This window comes from Lissotriton vulgaris, chromosome 12, assembly GCF_964263255.1.
Source record: "Lissotriton vulgaris chromosome 12, aLisVul1.2, whole genome shotgun sequence".
NCBI lineage: Eukaryota > Metazoa > Chordata > Amphibia > Caudata > Salamandridae > Lissotriton > Lissotriton vulgaris.
In genome coordinates, this window is record NC_141700.1 from 708,643,987 (window position 1) to 708,665,051 (window position 21,065).

The window sequence follows — 21,065 nt, forward strand, 5'->3', positions numbered from 1 at the left end:
AGAACGGTCGGACCAAAACATATGGAGTCAATCTCCCTCAGAATTACATCTTGGGCATCTCTCTGCAATTGAGGGAAACATTTTATTCAGAGACTGTGGCGTTAGATACAGCATCCATCTGTTAAAGGAAGTCATATGCTAGAAATTTGCACCACTAGAACAAGTGAGGCGCAGGGTGAAGTACTTCTTCCATTGTTGGGCACCAACGTCCAACCCACGCACTGCAGCCATTTACATCGTACTACTTCAAATACCAATGTAGACTATTGGGCTAATACTTGGTACCAGAATCTAAGTTAAAGTTTGACTCCATCCCCCTACACATATATTTCACTATCACTATATGTGATATGTGATTTTCTCTGTATAAAATCGAATAAAGGTACTTTTGAACTTGAACTTGAACACTATCCCCTTGAAAGATCCAATATCTACCTCAATAATATTGGCCAGTGTGGCTCTCTGGAGCTGGGAGAAGTTCTGGATGCTTGGAAGCAAGCTGTGGTGACACCACTACTTAAAAAACCCCACACTAGATCCCTTGCTTCCAGCAAACTTTAGACCCATCTCGCTTCTCCCTTATCCCATCAAAATTCTAGAGAAAGCTGTCAGCAAAACTCTTTCACGATGTCTAGAGACCAACTCTCTGCTGGATGAGGATCAATTTGGTTTCCGCCCCTGTCATGGAACCGAATCAGCATTGGTCACCGTGATGGATAATTTACAGATGCGTGATGACAACGGTAGTGACACCATTTTGGTGCTACTCGATATGTCAGCCGCCTTTGATACGGTGAGCCATGTGGTACTGCTGGAACGTTTAAATAAGATCGGAGTGAAAGGACTAGCACTTAAGTGGTTCCAGCCCTATTTAACGGGCAGACAGCAAATGGTAACACTGGCACCATTTACATCAGCGAAAACACTAGTACATCATGGAGTCTCTCAGGGATCTTCAATAAGTCCCATTCTTTTTAATATTTATTTGCAGCCTCTTTTCCCTCTGATTAAACCCTTCGGAATTGACCTAGCCAACTACGCCGACGATACCCAACTGATATTCTCCTTGGAAGGAAAACAGGCAATCTCCCTGGACACCTTTCAGGAGTGTATGGGTCGGACAGCTGAGTGGCTGAGAAGCAATTCACTTCAACTAAACGGAGGTAAATCAGAAGTGATATACTGTATGAGTGCCAAAATTCCTAGGCAAAATCTAAACAACTTTAGACTTACCCCAACCGATGAACCTCTGATTCCAACAAATACAGTGCGAAATCTCGGAGTACTGATAGACAACAACCTCCAGATGGAGTCTCAGGTAAACAAATCAACTAGTACCTGTATATCATTACTTCGGATGCTGCGACAAGTTCTTCCGCTGCTTCCTAGTGAATCACACTCTTCCGTGGTAAGCAGTATAATATCTAGCAGGCTGGAATATTGTAACTCTCTGCATTTAGGTGCCCCACAATACATCATTCAGAGACTGCAAAGGATTGAATCAATGGCTGCAAAATTGGCACTTAATAGACAACGCAGATCCTCATCCTCCCTAGCATTAAGGGATCTCCATTGGCTCCCTATTCAGGAAAGGATCCACTTTAAATCTTTGTGCATGATATATAAGGCACTACATAAGTTAGGCCCAGTCCCACTGCAAAAGAAATTCAATTGGTATGCGCCTGTTAGGCAACTCCGGTCATCCAACACAGGCCTGATCAGAATCATTAGATCCAATCGCATTAGGCTGGGAGACAGAGCCTTTAGTGTGGCTGCCGCCCATCTCTGGAATGGGCTTCCTCAATCCCTAAGGCAGGTCAATTCACTGATGATGTTCAGAAGAAGCCTGAAAACATGGCTCTTCCCTAAGATCTGAGTTTATCTCCTGTTATATGCAACTTTTCTGATGAGTTCTTTTATTCAATCTCTGAGCGCCTAGATACCCGTAGGGTGATAGCTGCGCTATATAAGAACCCAACTCAACTCTTTTGGGCATACATAAAAGAATACTGCTGGCTTTGAGATTTTCAACCCAAAAACAATTTCTGAGCGGATGCAAAGGGCCATCAAAAGAGTCTACCACCTTTTTTATGCCTAGATTTGCCCATTTATCCAGCATTTCCTTAGTAAATGCAGGTGATAGAAAACTTCAGAGGCCTAATGGAGTTTCTGCATTAATACTGTCCATACCCTGGCTTCAGAAAATCTTCTTCCTACAAAACATCAGTTGGTATAGCGTTTTATATCTCACTTTTTCAGACATACTGGGGTCCTCACAAACCAGGTAATACCATATATTTTCAGCACTTTCAACATTAGGGCAAGGGTTGAATTGTCAAAGCTAGAAGACTCCACTGACAAAAGGCGTACTTGTAATATGAAGGATGCCAAATAATAGCGGCTTAGATCTGGGAGACCCGCTCTTATTCTTTGGCAATTGCAAGATGCTCATGTTAACTTGAGGATGCTTCTGATTCCACATGATTCAGCTTAGAGACCGGTCCTGTTTAATGAAAATAGAATTATATCTAACTTATTTGCCACAGACAAAAAGAGGAATAAAAATAAAGGGAGAATCAACATCTTAATTATGGAGATCTCACCAATTATGGAGAGTGGGAGTTTCCTCCAAGTTATCAGCAGGTTATCAATCTTCCTTAAGACTGGTTTATAATATTTCGGGTTCCATTTCTTGGGCGACAGGCACGCGGCTAGGGGGGTAGGCCGTAGTCATCTGCAGGGGTGCAGGGTGGGGGGCTGGGGAATGGGAGTTTTATTTTTCGTTATATTTCTATGGCCTTTTTTCTTCTTATCTTTCTTTGCTCCTTTCTTTTCTTCTTTTCCGGGTCAGTGTAACGGGTTAATTTTTATGGCCATCTCTGCTGTTTCATATGTGCCTCAATTCTCGCGATGTTTCAGTGCTACTGGGCGGACATTTAGCCGGCGCGAACTGTATTTGTACGCTCGCTTATCCTGAATAGTATGTCTTAACGCCGCTGACTTACACAAAGATGATTTAACTGTGGACATATTGCTATTTGGCCCCCCCCCCCTTTTTTTCCGCAACTTCAGATATTGTATGGCACCTGATCCTTCTATCTTACATTATAAAATGGAACCTTTTTATCCTGTTACCAACTTGATATGTTTTACACCCAGTACGTATTGTGGACGTGGTGAATCTGCTCCCCGGGATGCTGAGTCTGGGTTTTGATTGTTTTATTGTGTTGCAACTGCTTAGCGGCCGGCCCTGGGGGTTGTAGGCCCATGTTTGTACTTGGTTGAAATGTCAAATAAAGGTTTTCCCCAAAAAAAAAAAAAAAGACTGGTTTATAGTTGTCATGGACAAAAGCTTCTTGATTGTCAGAGAAGTAGATACCTAGATACATCATAGGGCCCGGTTTACAATTCATCTTAACAATTATGTGGAAGCTTTTCTGGAGAGGCATCAAAAAGTAAGCATTCCGCCTTACTCTCATTTATCTTGTACCCTCTGAGAACTGTGACGCTTTTGTGATTAATTGAAGTGCTCTGTTGATGTTATCCACTGTAGGTTTTAAAAACAGTGCCACCTCATCTGCATATAACTTTATTACCGGGATCTCTGAGATTGATGACAAAATCGTATTATACTGGGACAGAGTTTGAGACAATGGCTCAATGAACAGGACAGATAATAACAGGGAGAGAGCCCCCCCACCTCGTCCCATAGTTCAGCACTATTCCTCTGCCTGAGTATTGTTAAAATTGATTCAGCTATCACTCCCTTTTAGACGTGGCCTTTTCAGCTGGTTTATCCTCAGACTTTTTGGTTTTTGGCCTCCTGTTTTTGTTGGCTTTAGGACTCTGGACACGTTACCACTACTATCCAGTGCTAAAGTGCATATGTTCTCAATGTAAATTATGTTTATGGATTGGTGTTTCCATGATTTGCTTATTTGATTTACTAATAAGTTCCTAGTTCCTGTGTACCCAGGGCCTGTAAATAAACTGCTGCTAGTGGGCCTGCAGCACTGATTGCACCACCCACACAAGCAGCCTTTCAAAGGATTCTCAGACCTGCCACTGCAGTGTCTTCGTTCAGTTTTTACTGACATGTCGACTTGGCAAGTGCAACCACTTGCCAGACATCAACCTTCCCTTTTTTCGCATTTAAGACACACCTAAGGCAGGCCCAAGGTACCCCTGTGGGCAGGGTGCAGTGTTGGTTCCAGCACCTTAGCAGGGGCAGGGAGCAGGGAGATAGGCCTAAAATGTTTGAGGTTTTCTGGGTCCAGGGTAGACTTTTTAAGAAGGGGCTTAACAATCGCCTTTTTCCAAGCTGCCGGGAAGGTACCCTGAAGGATAGCGCCGTTCATCACCTCCAGTAATGGTGGTAAAAAGGTATCCTTACAGTCCCTCAGAACTTTTAAAGGGCAGGGGTCCAGAGGAGAGCCCGACTTCGTTTTGTTCAGCAAGGAATCAAGGTCTTCGATGGTAAGGAGGGGAAAGACCATAAGGGTCTTAGCCGAGTCTCTGGACCAGGGCTCTATATTATCTTGGATAGGACTGGGATTATCATCAAGCGTCTTTCTCTGTGCTTCTAACATGATGTAAATATCCACAATTTTAAAGTTGAAGAATTCAGAGATCCTGTCACAGAGATCTTGCGAGCCTACGACTGGGTCCGGTTCCTGTAAGGAGCACAGGGAATCGACAATCTTAAAGAGCTCCCTAGGTGAGGTAAGGGACATCGTGCGTTTTGAGAAGAACTCCTGTTTTTCCTTGATGATCGTGGCCTTATACTCTCCCAGTAACCGCTTGTGGCAATCTCTTTCAGTCGGCTCCCAGGATTTCCGCCATTTCCTCTCCTGCCTCCTACACTTCTGCCTCAGGAGTCTCAAGGACTCTGTGAACCAGGGGGCAGAGGGTTTAGTACTTGCTGAGTAGCGAAGGGATGCTGGGGCTAGAACATCAACTGCTCTCATGATGGAATTGTCGAGCTCCTGTGCAGCAGCACCGGCGTCTCTGGAAGCCAGATCGGCCACAGATCCTAGTAGGGGGGCAAGTGCCTCATTAGTAATATTCCTAAGGCATCTCTTGGGGATTCTATTAGCGGAAGCCTGGGAAGTCAGAGGTCCTAGAGAGAAAATCAACTCTAAGGGCACGGCCAGATGATCAGGCCTGACCAGTGGTAGGGGGGGGGCCGGAGGAAAGCCTGGGGTCGTTGGAAAACACCCCGTCCAGGATGTGCCCTGCCAAGTGGGTGGGGCTGGTCACCAGCTGAAGAAGACCACATGCCGTGAGAGGGTCCATCAAAGAGAGAGTGTCTTTAGAATTCAGGTTGTCAAGATGGAAATTTAAATCCCCTAGAATGGTAAAGTGAGGTTTACCGTAATTCTAAACAAATCATGACAGAAATTGGATCTAGGACCCAGGGGTCTATAGATAAGAAGACCTGTAAAGGATATCAAAGGCGAGGACGATATGCAGAAGTACAGGGCCTGGAAGGAGTCAGAGGGCTCAGAGAGGACTTTTATGCGACATACAAGAGAGGATTTATAAAGAATCGCCACTCCTCCCCCTCTACGTTTTACTCTATCAGATCTATGTAGCGCGTAACCTTCCGGGATAGCATTCAAAAGGTCCGGACCCGACGAATCCGAAGCCCAGGTTTCCGTTATAAAAACCCAGGAAGGATTCCTAGCCGAGACAAAGTCATGGAAAGCGATGTTATTTTTGATGAGCGATCGAGCATTCATTAGAAAACCCCTTTCCGAGTAGAGGGGGACCCCATCGGTGGAGGGGGCTTGTAAACTTCCGAAAGCAGAGATAGGTGGAGGGTCACTATAACAGATACGGCAGATGGAAGAGCTAACCAGGTTCTCAGGAGTAGATTTATGGTGACAGGGTAAGGGAGAGGGTTTCAGAGCTGTCAGATCAGCAAGGGAATAAAAGCGGACTACCTGACAGGCTACTGAAGAGACATCATCCTCCCCGCGAGGCTCGTCCAGCAGCGCGTCCTCAGCGTGACCTGCTTAAGTACACGCCTAGCGTCCTGGTGACCACTAGACCGTCACCGCGTCTGAAAGGCGCCGCCGGGCGTACCTTTACCCCCCCCAATATGGCCACCAAAAGCAACTAACTCGGGAGTGCCGGGAACGGGACCCGCCAAACAGCGGTGCTTTGTACTATTATGCTGCAGGTGAGTGGGCAATACAAATTTATAAGATTAAAAGGGGGCAAAGGCAAAAGAAAGTAAAACACAAATATCAAAAACGTGAATATTAAAAGCCTACAATAAGGCAAGCTATGCAAATTCACCAGCGCAGCTCGCTCAGCTAACGCAAACAGGGCTTCTCCCTAGATTTACCCTGCTTAAGTACACGGCTAGCGTCCTGGTGACCACTAGACCGTCACCGCGTCTGAAAGGCGCCGCCGGGCGTACCTTTACCCCCCCAATATGGCCGCCAAAAGCAACTAACTCTGGAGTGCCGGGAACGGGACCTGCCAAACAGCGGTGCTTTGTACTATTATGCTGCAGGTGAGTGGGCAATACAAATTTATAAGATTAAAAGGGGGCAAAGGCTATTGCAAAGCTGTCTGCCTCATAGGCTAAAATGGGAGTTGCTTTGTAACATCCTACCAGCATAACTATCCATTAGGACAAGATAGGGAAGTGGAGTTTAATATGCCTGAACTAAGGATTTAAATATCATCTTTTTGTTACGATGATTTTTATATTGTATTTTTGAAAATACCACTTTAGAAAGTGGGTATTTTCTTGCTTAGCCATCCTATGCACCTTTGCTGGGTTGTGATTTCACTGTCTGGTTTTGGAGTGAAAAGGGCAGGGGATGTTCATTCTCTCTAGACAGTTACAGGAGGGGGATGAGGTGTGTCCTGCCTTTCCTGGGTGACTCGTAGCTGTACTGCATTTAGAGTAGTTGGATGAGTTTCACTTGCACCTGAATAGGGGTTGTCTCCTTTGCACAATGCTCTCTCTTCCTCCTGCTGAGAAGCTGTGACAGAAAAGACAGAACTGGTTTGGACTGAACTCAGAGACATTTTGCCACAAGAGGACAAAGGAAAATGTGGTTTAAATATTGGTGCCCAGATCCCAGATCTTAGGATTACTGCTGGCTAAGGAACCTGCCAGGAAGAAGAGCTGCCAGGAGGAATTCTGCCCCTTTGCTGTTTGCTTTACTGGGTTGGCCAGCAGTTGCTGCTTCTGTCTTGAGTAAGGAAAGGACTGGACTGTTCTTTCTTCATTCAAAGTATCTCCAAGGGCTTGATATAGAGCTTGTCTCCTGTTGGAAGTCTCAGGGAAATCAAAGAATTCAAGATCTTCTGGATACCGGCTTCTTGAACTGAATGTTTTAGCTGCCACAGAGGAAAAAGGTAACCCAACATCATCAACAACAGCGCTGCAAGCTCCGTGACCTGACAGTGCTGCGCACTGTGCACTGGAACCCTGGTCTCACTGCTGCCCGCCGCCACCAGCCGCTGCCACCGAGCTGCTGCTTGCACCATGACCTGTGGGCACCCCACTCCGCACCGCCTCACTTCACACCGCCGCCCTTGTATCCCAGATGATGCAGCAATGCTGTCACCTACACTGCTGCCATGACCGTGACCTGTGGACACCGCTTGTGGAGAACATGGAGTACGGTCCTGCTTCACACCGCAGCCCTGGTCTCACCAACAATGTGGCTCCAAGCTGATATCGACGCCATTGCTTAGACCTGGCATCCTTGGCAAGTTTCTCTCCTGTCTTTTTGCCTCTGCCTTCTGTGTTTTTGCTGTATGCTGGATTCTGTTTTTACTGGTCTAGATGCTTTGGGCACTTTGCCACTGCTGATCAATGCCAACTTGCAAGTGCTCCCTATGGCAATTGTGCATATGGATTGGTGTTTCCATGATTGCATGATTGAATTATTTGACTTATAACTATGTCCCTTGTACAGTGCACTGTGTGTGCTCAGGGCCTGTAAGTCAAATGCTGCTAGTGGGCCTGCCGAACTGATTGTGCCACCCACACAAGCAGCCTTTTAAAATGGGTCTCAGACCTGCCAATGCAGTCTCTGCGTGCAGTTGTGAACTGCTATGTCAACCTGGCAAGTCCATTCCCTTGCCAGGCCCTAACCTACCCTTTTCCTACATGTAAGATACCCCACAGGTAGGCCATGTGGATAGGTTGCAGTTATTAAAAGGTAGGACATGTACTGGTGTGCGTGACATGTCCTGATAGTGAATTACAGTGTGATTTGTTTTTCACTATTGAAAGGCTATCTGTCCCATAGAATAGAATTGACATTTATTTAAAACATATTATGAGTATAACTCTACATTGGGATAAGATAGAAAGATGAAGTTTGGTATGCCTGAATTCAGAATATAAAAGTGCATCTTGTGGTGAAGATGGTTTTTATATTCTAGGTTGGAAAATAACACTTTTAGAAAGTGGGTTTTTTCTTACTTAGCCATCCTGTGTGCCACTGCTGGTTTGTGGTTCACCTGTCTGGCTTGGAAATGACAGGAGCTGGGAGTGTGCATTCTGTTCAGACAGCCACTTGGGGGGTTGAGGTGTGCCCTGCCTTTCCTGGATGAGTCTGGGCTGGCCTGAAACAACCTGCGCTGTATTTAGTGTGGCGGGAGGAGATTTCTCTGTACCTGAATAGCCCTGGTCGGCACTGGACAATGTTCTCTCCACCTCCTGCCAGGAAGCTGGGCCAGAGAGGACAGAACTGGTTTGAACTGAGCACAGCACCTCTCTGCCCAACAGAACCCACAACTTAAGATCATTTCTGGGATTCAAGAGTTACCTTTGCCAAGCAGAAGAGCTGGTGAAACTGAAGGAGAAGTACTGCCCTTTGCTGTGTGCTGTCTGGAGTTGGTCTGCAGTAGCTCTTTCTGCCAAGGAAACAACAAGTTTCACACTTTGCTGTGTGCTGTGTCTCCTGCTTGAGGAAGCTATCCAAGAGCTTGAGGTTGAGCTTGCCTCCTGTTCTGAAGTCTCAGGACACAAAGGCTTCACCTCCAGTTCCCTAGATTTCCCTGGCTGGGAGTTCTCACCTGCCAAGAGGTGCCTGCCAGTGCTCTGGGCCTCTGGAGGTTGTTTCTGGGACTGAAAACTGCAAAAGACTCAAAAACTGTGAAATTGATACACCGCCTGGTTCCAATACATCGCCGCAGTACAAGAAGAATTTCTGACACATCGATGCTACTGAACAACCGACGCAGTGCCTGCTTGCGGCTGAAGTGTCTGCCGTGTAACGAGTCCCGTGCACTGATTTTTGATGTCCAAGATCACCACACCAACTCTGACACAGGCCCTGTTGTGCAAGAACATAAGCATCGAGGGGATGCGGCTGAGATCGACGCAGCTCCTGTTTGCCGCGACCACCAGCATATCCCAGATCTTCACGCATCGCAACTTTCCAGATCTTCACGCATCGCATCATTCCCGATCATCATGCATCGCACCGAGGCACCAAGTCTCTCGCATCACTGGGGGACGCAGCAGGAAACTGATGCATCACTTCCCCACGCAGTAAGAAACCAAAGCATCACCTCCTCTCCAGTAAGGAACCAATGCATTAGCCACCCCTATGCAGCAGTAAGGAGCAAGGAACTGTTGCATCACCTTCCCTGTATGTAAGGAAGTGATGCATCACCTACCCTGCGACCCTTTTTGGTTGTGGTTTTCAAGCATCCAAGGTACTTTGTGTTGAAAGTGTTGCATGCAGCATTTTCTATGAACAGTTTTTACCTTTGAAAAGTCATATATTTTTAACTGTATGTTGGATTTTGTGGTTTTGACAAAGTTAGATTATTTTTCTAAACTGGTTTGGTGTCCATTTTTTGTGTTTTCACTGTGTTACTGTGTGTTTGCACAAATGCTTTACACACTGCCTCTTAGATAAGCCTGCCTGCTTGTTCCAATCTACCAAGGGGTAGAGCATGGTTTGTCTAAGGGTGTAACTCCCTTACCCTGATTAGAAGCAAGGGTCCCTACTTGGACAATGGTACCTACATCTGCGATCAACAGCAGGTCATCAACCAATGCCGCTGCTTGCACTGCAACCTGTCGGCCACGCACAATGCATTGCCCCCATCTCGCACCACAGCCTTGGGTCTACCAATAACAGCGCTTTAGCAGCGATACCGTCACTGCTTGCACCGTGACCTGCCAGCACAACAATGAGCATCGCCCCACTTCTCACCACAGCCCTGGTGTCACCGCTGTCTGCACCATGACCTGAGGGCACTGCACGCTGCCCCACTGCACTTCGCACCACAGCCCTGATTCCTGCTAACACCGGGACTCCTGACTTCAAACTCAAAGAGTTGAACCTGTCTCTTCAAAGACCCGAAGTCTTCTGCACCTACTCCTGGAACCAACGCCAGCAGATACCGCTCCTCTTGAGTGCACCACACGGCCCGACACTCTGCATCTCTAAAGGTACTGCTTTGCTGGTCTTCCCGACACCGTAGCTAACCTGCGATGCTGTGGTCGGCTAGAACTTTTGGATTTGTTTGCTCATGATGCCGTAACAGCCTCGGACGGATCTATTGACTTCAAGGAACTGTATATAATGTCTAGTTTTGCTTTGTTGTTATTGTGGTTTACTGTATATTGGATTTTTATCATTTTTGTTAAGCATGGGCGAATTTTGCGTATTTACAAATTTGCAATCCGCAAAATTCGCGAACTCTCGCGAATTTGCAGATTTTTTTTTTGTGTTCGCAAGGGTTTCTGCCAGTTCGCGAGGGTTTTTCACCAGTTCGCAAATGCAAACTTACTTGTTGGGTCGCAACGGTCGCGACCATGTTGTTTCTACGTCTGGTTCATCACAGCACCCTCTGTTTCACCACTGCCACCCTCTGTCTCACCCATGCCACCCTCTGGTACATCACTGCCACCCTCTGGTTCATCACTGTAGATTATGGGGGGAAAATCACACCTGCCCTGCACTGACATGAATGAATTAGGGTTTGATTAATGTGTCATTGAATTTGAATTTCCAGTCTGGCACCTGCTTCCTTATCTGTAATTGCTTTCTGTTGCAGTGTAATTTTTTTTAACAGGACCTTTGTGGCATACTTGCAGCGATTCTCTGAGCCTGCTGTGAGGGTCAGAGCAGGGTCATAAAATAGTTGTAAGTAGGCAACTGAACTCTGGAGGGGCCCCTCAGGAAGCACTACAGGGGATGGTTACTAATGATGAGTTTGAACTTTTGCACCTGCTGAGTGCTTTCAGTTTTCCAAAAATCGTTTTTCTGCAATTTCGCGGGATTCGCGGAGCGCGAATTTGCGCGAGATCGAATTCGGAAGCCGCAAATTTTGTGCGAATATGCGATATGTTTTTTTGCGGCGTGTTAGTTTGCAAGGTTTTGTGCGTTTTAGCGAGCTGCTTGTAGCGCAACGGCGCAAAGTTACCCTCACGGTCGTACACGGGCACGGCCATCTTGTTTGCGTGACGTATTTCCATTTCCGGGCGCTATGTGTAATCTCGCAAAGTGTGCGGCTCGCTAGTACAAGTTCGCGTGTGATCGCGAGGGAAATCTCGCACGAACTTACCCACGTGGTCGTGAACGGGCGCGGCCATCTTGTTTCTCATTCATTGCTATGGTTCTGGGCATGCTTTCTGTATCCTCTGTCAATCTCTGCCATCCTTTGCTTGTTTGAAGTTTTTTTAAATCTATTTTACTTATTATCCATACCTCTATTTTTCTAGCTCTATATTTTTGTGTTTTCTGCTACTTTTGGTTAATTTTAAACTACTTTTTTAAACTCTTTTCTTTTCTTCTTCCCTATTCTATTTCTTATTTCTTATTTACCTTCCTTTCTGCCCAGACCATGGTAAAGGGAGCCGGGAAGCAGCCTGAGAAGGGGAAGGGTCCCGCACCCCGTGCCCGGATCCCATGCGGGCGTTTGAGGGGGGAGACAGTCGCAGCCCGGGAGATCTTTAGCGCGGAGGAGGTGGCCGCACTAGTGTTTTATGTCCAGCGCCGCCTCCCTAGGACCATCATGGCAGACGGCAAGATCGCTAGCGGCTACGGGATCCGGGAGCGCCGGAAGCGGTGGGAGAACGTGTGCCGGGACATGTACCAACACTCCCGGGTCCGGCGCACCTACAACCAGACCACCCACCGTTGGACGGATCTCCTGGACCGGGAACGCGACTTGGTCAACCTGCTCGGCCTCGAGATCCCCGGACTTGGTCAGTAGTAGTAGCTATTTCATCACTACTCTGTTTTCTCCTGCTCTGTGTGTTATTATATTGCAAATTTTTGTTTTTTACCAAGAGCAATAATGCTGCCGATTACATTTTAGGTAAATTTCATTATATTTCAAAATCTTCTGGGCATTTCAGGTGCACTGCTCTCCTTCTCAGTAGCGTTGCTACTATGCTTATTTGTTTTCGATTTTGTGTTCATTTCATTGGCCTGAGAAATTATGTATGAGTGTAGTTTAAAGAACTGCGTAATGCTAGACACTAAGGGTCAGATTTTCAATTACCGGCGCATCCCTGCAAAGTAGCAGGGATGCGCCAGTATTTGTGCGCCACGCCACCACCACCCATGGTGCGCCGTATTAACAATGCGGCGCACCATGGGCCCAAAACGTCACCGAAGCATTACGAATCTGTGCCGTAAAGGCGGCGCATTGCTGGAGTTGCGTCGCAACGATGGCGCCGCTCCAGCAATGCTCTGGGGTGCACTATCTCCCCAATGCTGCATCAAGCCGTACGTCTGCTTCAAGCAGGCACAGGGTTTGAGTCACGCATCATTGTCCTAAAAGTGACTGACTAAAATCTTGTAGATTTCCCTCAGCCACTTTTAGGATGAGTTCCTGAGCAGGAACGCCCTCTCTTGCGCCGGAACGCCCCCTGATGGCGCAGGGCTTTACAACGTGATGCATCTCCCATATGCGTCACGTTGTTAATATACACCGCACCATGGCGCCTCTTTTGTTCTCCCGCTGCGTCACAAAAGTCATGCAACAATGGAGCAAAAGAGCCGCAAGGGGCTTGTAAATCTGCCCCTACAGACTCAAGTCCTTCCTTTGTACACCTGGCAATAAGAAGAAATAGTGGTGGTGGATTGATAGTTTGAGTATTTTAATGACTGGTTAATGTAGTAGGAAAAGTTTTAGTGTTGTCGCTAATCTGCAATCACGATGGAGTTTGTCTGTCACTTCGCGTGCTGCGGACTGCTGCCTGCCAGTCCTAGGCAAACCTTTTTAGTGGTTTGTTTAGTGAGTTACATAACTTTCCAAGTCGACGGTCCGCAAATCAAGCAATACCAATATCGTAGTAGACCACATGAGATAGGTCAATATATCCTGTGGAATAGTTGTCTATTTGCTATTTCGCCAAAATATTTTGTAATTGTTCTTTTGAAATGTTTGATTTGGTTGACAACAATCATCCATGTTTTCGGGTCTTTCTTTCTTTCATGTTGTACATCAGCTCCCCCCAGGGGCAAGAGGACAGAGGAGGAGGAGGGGTTATCGGCTGCTGCTGCTGTTCAAGGCCAGGATCGGTCAGGCGAGGGCTCCTTTGCTGGCCCCGGTAAGTTTTAATTTTAATATAGAGTACCTATTTTTTCCTAGTGTTCCTCATTCGATTTTTTCTAAATCGTCTTTGATCTTCTTGTAGACTGTATCTAAATTCTTATCCTGCCTCTACTATGACTCCCTGTGGTATTACTAGATTATTCTTATTAGTCTGTCTGTGTAGCTAACTAAGATTGCACATTTGGCAAAAGGTGTTAAACTAAACTCCCATTCTAGTCAGCAATAGCTCTATGCACTGAGTGCAGTCCTCTGGGATTGTCCATAATGTCTTTTAAAGTCTTCTAAATGTTTATGTTTTGACAATTACCAACAATAAAAAGGTGAATGACCTCCAAGAAAGAATAAGATACTACTTTACTTTTGTTTTGGATAGGAGGACAATCCATACTACTACTGTTGCAGGGACAAATCTGCACAAACAGAACTATGGACACTAAATAGTGCACTGTTTATCAATTATAATAGGCGCAGGTAGACTTTCCACATACCTCAGTGATATCAGACTTTGAAGAACCCCCAATCTCCTTACTGACTAGATAGTGTGGCAGAGTCATTTAGCTCCCAAATTCATCGATGATTGATCCCCAATGATAATTAACCAACGCAGGACAAGAGTACGGAGTCAGAGTCCAGAAGTGTCAGAGGCACGGACTCATGCTTGCAAATTGCAAAACCTTTTGCTCATTCACTCTTGACCAAAAACCACAGTCTATTTAAGTTTTAAAGCTTTATTAAAAGTAAAAATATTTATTAAAATCAAGCTTGTCATAAAACATGAACGGTTGATTAAAAATGGAAAAGTGCTTAGTGATTTATTTCACACATTTATTGTGGGCGAGCCGAGCCCTCACCTGGTTTGAACTTTAATTTTTCTTTTTGGTGCTGAATCGTTGGTCACTCGGTCCTAGTGATGATGATTTGTTCTTAGAAGTGAAGCTTCTGTCTGTTATGAGAAAAATGGTGCGTGTTAAAAAGCAAGCATTCATCAGTTGTGCCAAAAAGTGCAGCAAGACAAAACCCTTCCCTGGAAAAAGGGACATTTTTACTTTAGAGTAGACAGTCACAAATTATTAGATTGGTTTCTGTATTCACATTTCTTCATTCCTAGACAAAATACTAGTGAGTGGTGTATGTGAATGACATCTAACATTCTTAAACGTACTTTGTAGGTGGAACATCTGGTGCTGGGCCCAGCGCGGAGGTGGAGGAAGAGACTTCTGGGGAGGAGGCGGTGCAAGTGCCGGACGAAACTGCTGTGCGGGTTGCCACGGTAGTGGCGGGCAGTGGTAAGCTCTTATATTCCTTACTGATTGAGATTGCAGACTGCATAGTGTGCTCCCCGTGAGAAAACGTAAGGTTTGTCCAGGTGAGAGACATGAAGAAGAATGATTGACATATAGTTTGAATGGATGGATGCCTGGATCATGGTACTATCTGACTCTTAGATAGCATATGTGTATTTAGAGAGAGTAGACGGTCACTGGATGAACTAAGTGTTACTTTGAAGAGCATGTAACACCGCACCCGCACGTCCTTCCCAGTGTAGGAAAGGCAAGGAAAAGAAGTTGTAATTTTGTCCGAATACTACCATGAATAGTAGCAGTAGTTTGTATTGCAAGCACAGCATATATCCGGCTATTACGATGGCCACTCACTACCTCTGTTAATAAGTTTAGTAGAACTCGGTCATTCATGTGTGGATGTATCACTGTTCACTCAATAAAAAGCAAAGCACCTAACGGCTTCCCTAGTGAGTTTTTCAAGCGCTACCATCTCCAGCTGGGGCCACACTACAAAGCCGCCCTGGAGGCAGCGAGAGAGGAAGGCCTTCTGCCGGCGGACTGGAGACATGCAGAAATAGTAGTGTTTTGTAAACCCGGTCGACCACCGGACCGCCATGAGACCTATAGGCCAATCTCTCTTCTAAACACAGAGGCCAAAATACTAGCCAAGGCACTTGCGAACCGCCTTCTCCCATACATATCAGACTTGGTCCATCCGGACCAAGCCGGATTCATGCCCCGCCGGGCGACGCAGCATAATATTCGACACGCCCACGTGGCGGTAGAGGCGATGAGTAGAACCGGAGATCGAGCGGCACTATTACTAGCAGATATTGACAGGGCCTTTGATTCCTTGAGCTGGACCTACTTATTTGCCCTCCTTCCACGCCTCAATCTAGGGCCCCACTTTATGTCCTATGTCCGGCTTTTATACACCGATCTGACGGCCTCAGTGAGGGTGGTGGGGGAGGTATCGGCAGCCTTCCCGATAGGGCGAGGCACTCGGCAGGGATGCCCCCTCTCGCCGTAACTATTCGCTCTAGCTATGGAACCGCTGGCTGCATAGATCCGGATAGATGCACAGCTGAGGGGTTTTGAGTGGCAAGCGGGACCGTCGGACAGAATCGCACTATATGCGGATGACGTCCTATTCTTCCTCACGAATGTGAATCGATCCGGGCCGCGGGTCCTAGACATAATGACAATCTTCGGAGAAGTCTCGGGACTTTGCCTGAAACCACAGAAGTCCACCCTCTAGACATTGGGAGACCACTTTGAGGTCGGGCCATGGGCCTCGACACTACAAAGAGCGGCGGGGGTCTTAAGTACCTGGGAGTATTTCTGATGATCACGCCGGCGATTGCCTGGGAGCGCAATGTGATTCCCGTATGGGACAAGGTGCAGCAGGAGATGAAGTGCTGGTCCCGCATGCCCCTTAATATATATGGTAGATCCGCCATCTTTAAGATGGTCGCCCTTCCCCGTTTGCTGTATCAACTGCAAAACCACCCATTCCCAATACCGCCGCAATGGTTCCGACTGGTCAACTCGGCACTCGGACGATTTTTGTGGGCCGGTGGGGCGTCGCGGGTAGCTCTGCGGACCTGCTTTCTGTCCACGTACTGTGGGGGACTGGCGACCTCGGATATTTTATCATATTACCAAGCATCACACCTGGTTGTCCTGAATGATTGGTGGTACAGTGGCAGGGTGGATCCGGCATATGCCCTAGAAAGGTACCTAATGGAACCGGACGCCCTAAACACGGTCTTATACTCGGCGCAGCTGCGAAAGAGATTGCCTAGGGCGACACAAGTAGTATTTCAGATATGGCGACAATCACTGCGTCATATGGGATGGTGGGGAAAACTGACGTGGGAGACCCCACTCTGGTATAACGGGCAACTGCCGGCCCTGATGTCCCTTCCGGTATTTGGGGGCTGGGATTTGATAGGAATCTCGACATTGGGCCATGTCCTGAAGGGCACCACACTTAAATCCTTTCAAGACCTCAGCACAGAATTTGACATGCCCCGCACACAGTTCTTTCGATACTTACAGTTTAGGCACGCTCTGGTACCTGCACTTGTGGGTTTAGATACTCTACCCGAATTCAGCCCGATAGAGGTGAAGGTATTTATGGGGGATCTAGAAGACAAAAAGATATCCAAAATATACCAGACATTGGTGACGCACTGTTCCTTGGATCTACAGCCCCTGAAAGATCGCTGGGTGCGAGATGTGGGTGAGTTAGAGGAGGAGGACTGGCGGGTGGCTCTCGAGTCCCCTAGGGGGGCAGCAATAGCTGTCCGCTTACGCCTAATACCATTCAAATACCTGCACCATGCTTATTATACCAGAGAGAGATTGTGGAGGGCTGGTCTGATTGAGTCCCCGGCGTGCTTGCGGTGTGGCCATGAAATAGGCACCCTCTTACATACAGTGTGGGAATGTAGTGGCCTGGCGAGATTTTGGACTGGTGTGTGGGACTGTCTGTCCGAAGTGCTGGGATGGGACCTCCCCCGTACGGCAAAATTGGGCCTACTCCATGTGCTAGAAGGAGTGGGCGGTAACGTCTACAAACGGCACTTGCTGCTGCTGGGTCTTACACTAGCCAAACGAGATATGGCGCAGGCCGGGAAGGATCCCAGGGCTCCCAAGGTGATTGGGTGGAAGAAAGGACTGGACTTTTGCATGGGACTGGAGTGGCCGGTGTTTGAGGCCAGGGGCTGCCCCGCAAAACACTATAAAATATGGAAAAGATGGGCAGACTACAGGGGATTGTGGCTGGAGCCTCCACCACTGCCGAGGGGCGAGGAAGGGCAGTTGTAATGGGCATGTCGAGACAAGGTTACATATACGGACTTATGTATGATTACCCTAAACAGTATTGAAGAGACATTGTGCAGCAGGAGGGAGGGGGAGGGGAGGGTTGGGTAGTTGGGGTGTGGGGTGGAGGGTGGAGGGTATGACAGTTAAATGAATCGCACATTATGAAGCATAATCGTTGTCACAGCCCCTCCAGGGATCGGAGCACTGTGTATGTTTATCTCTGCGATCTTAATAAAAAGAGTTTTGAAAAAAAAAGCAAAGCACCTAAAGTCATCCCGTATGTAAGCAAATACATACCATGTGCAGTGATAGATAATCAGATTATTTATCTTCTTCATTTTCCTTTTCTAGTATTCATTGGCACTGTAGGGTGAAAGTTAAATTAATTAAGCAGTAGCCCTTGTAACAGAGTATTTTCAGTGCCACCCGTAATAGAAAAGTAAGAGCATCACCACCTGCGTGTACTGGACTGGTACAGTAACGCAAGTCTGTCTCACTCATCATGGCGGGCATCTGCTTTTCTCGGGTGCAAGTTGACTGCGCTGGCATTATGCCGGCTTGCAGAAGTTAACCTACCAATTTTGCTAAACAAGAGAGAAGAAGAATAAGACTGGTGTACTGTCATAGTCGACTCTAATGGAGTGAGTCCATAGTGCTCGTAGAATTGATTCCTTAAACTCCCTCTAATGTTAGAGCAAGGATGAAGAAGTGGGAGGTTAGATAGATACTGGCCACAATAGTTATGTACTGCGCTTGCAAGTTGCTAGTTCTACTGTGACACAACTTTCTGCTGAATCATTTTGTGCTAATCTTAAAGAGCATTGGTTACAGACTATGTCTTTCTTTCTTCATATAGATGCTCCTTCCAAACCAACACGGAAGGAGCTGGCTAAAAGGGCCCGGCAACGGAGGCTGGAGGCCACTGTTGCTGAATATCGGTGGCTGGTGTCCCAGGAGGAGGAGGACATGCAGAGTACGTCGACAACATCCACGGCGACACCTGCATCCTCCTCCGCGCTCCCTGGGTCAGCCAGTCAGCGCAGCAGGTCCCCAGCGGCATGGAGCCGGGGTACCGCAGCCACCTGCCACCACCGAGCAGCAAAGAAATCAGCTGCCCCCCACAGCAGTTGCAAAAAAAGGATGCACCGCCTTTCCCTCAGGGTGTCCTACCTCGAGCAGGAGCTCCTCAACACCAAAACCCTGCTCGAGACCCTCCGCAAGGAGCATGCCGACCTGGCCCGAAAATTCAACAGCAGCCAGCAGTAGGAGGAGACTGTCCTTTACCCCTTTTTTAAAGACTTCTGGGAGCTGGGAATTGGGAGTTGGGTTTTCTACTTTTTTGGACTTAGTTTTCACAGACATTCGTTGGGGTTCGGGAGGGGGGGTGGGTTGGGTCTTGCGGGAGATTTTTTATGTTAGGGAAATATAAATATACTTTAAACTTTATCTTAGCATACGTGTTTTTTACTGCTTTTGAGGCAGGTGGGTGGGGGGTTAACAGTCCTGAAACTTAAGTGGCATCTTGATTCAAGTTGTGTAAGTACTAATTGCCCAAATGTTTTCAAAACTAAGTGCCTCTCACAGAGTAAGTGAATTCAATATTCCTAGGACCGTCAGTCTCTTGTCTCTCCTAATACTCCCTACCTCCCCCAAAACGCTTATCTTACCTGTAATTTGTGTTTAGAAATAGGGCTAGGCACAGGGCTGGCTGCACACGAAATGGCGATTAAGGTTGGCAATCCTGGGCACATGAAATGTCATCATTGCGGTGGTACTTGTGGTGTTACACAGTGGCAGTTGCAGCATCTGAAAAAAAAGAAAATTAAACCTGGTTTGTCCTTACCGTAGCATTAGAACGGTACGATAGAGAATATAGCAGGTGACAGTACACTAGAACAGTGCCACAATGTAGCCTAACAAATGGTAAAGGATTGAAAGTATAACTAGTACTTGCGTTGAATTTCTTTGACATTGGCTACTACTACAAGAAATAGTACTGAATGTGAAGGACACAGCAGCGTAATAATTTGCCACGTCTAGGAGGAGGATGTTCTTGATGACCAATCAAGTTGATGGCGCACATAAAAATCTGCTTTCATTTGCCAATAGTGACTCAGTGTCAAGCTGAGTAAGAATATATCCTCGGATTCCTTCACCAGCCTGTTGCTATGACCTTATCCTCCCCAGCAAGTGTGTGGAATTATTGCTGTCATTTAGTCACATATCAATCAAAACCACACACCCGGGGGAAGAGGGTTAGGGTTTGGAAAATGGATGGGAATGGGGGTTTTTGGGAAAGTTTTGTTGAGAGAAGAAAAGAAAAGCACAGCATGGACAAACAATAATTGAAGATAAACAAATCTTCGGGTACAAAGCTAACCATAAATCTTTTAAGTGACATAAAGGAAGTGCATGCACTACTGCATGCATGGTTACTGAAAAGTAAGTAGTACTTTCGACAACCGTGAATGAAAGAATGCGACAGTACAGGGCTGCAGTAATAATTATGCGTTTTCACTTCCCTATCTCTGCACTCATAGAAACACTTCCTACATTAAATTAGGTTTAAAAAATAGCAGAAGTAAAACCTATAGAATGGCTGTAGGGATGAATTTAGAAGCAGAGATCAAAGAAATGCAGAGTCACACTCATAGAAGTTCACAGCAATAACATTACTTAAAAGATAATTAGAAAAGAATGGATACTGTATCTGTATGTTGTTGTAGTTGTCCTGTTGAATTTGGTAAGTTGCATGCATCCAACCATTCCTCTTATTAGCGGGACTCCTCCATTCCATCTGACGCTCCGCCCATCAATGTTGGTGTCCAGAAGACACCCTGTCCACTGCCTGCCTGGCGGATGCTGAATTGCGGCTCGCTAATGTGAAGCCTGACTTCATCCTTTTTTTCCCATTGCACAGGCTGAAACCCGGCCTGTAATTATTGATGGAAAAACAGGAAGTGATATTAGAACACCACTGACAAATAAATATAAGGTATGTACGCTGTGTAGTGCAAAAAGTCACACTTTGAGTTTCCTAATAGACAGTACAATATTTTTGAAAGTGCGTACTCTGTCTGAGTCTCCTTTTGAAGGATAAATAAGTATGGGCGAATTAATTTAGCGGATCTTTCCCCTCAAGCTAGGTGTAATGTAAACTGTGTTTTAGAACAAAATTAGACCTTCCCAACAGTGCTCCCAGACCCTTACTAAACCCAGTAGCAAAAATGTAGAAGACCCCCAATCAGATCTCCAAAAACGAGGCCTAGTAGAAAATGGTGACAAAACGTACTTTGAAAGTAAAGTAGGCCCAAATTCCCCCTTACCCACCATGGATTGTTTAGAAACCACTTGCAAGCAAGCAAAAGTATCCATACCCAGCATCGC

The 21,065-nt window shown here is 46.5% G+C and overlaps 1 protein-coding gene across 1 annotated transcript in view; it reads left to right on the forward strand.

The window, feature by feature from the left end:
- The first annotated feature begins 712 nt into the window (after positions 1 to 712).
- Positions 713 to 21,065, forward strand: part of LOC147678061 (vomeronasal type-2 receptor 26-like) — a 74,516-nt gene continuing 54,163 nt past the window's right edge. Inside the window, exons 1-2 of the mRNA XM_086945613.1 lie at positions 713 to 892; positions 992 to 1,318. Coding sequence (XP_086801739.1) covers positions 713 to 892; positions 992 to 1,318 — 507 coding nt within the window. The remainder of the gene's footprint in view (positions 893 to 991; positions 1,319 to 21,065) is intronic.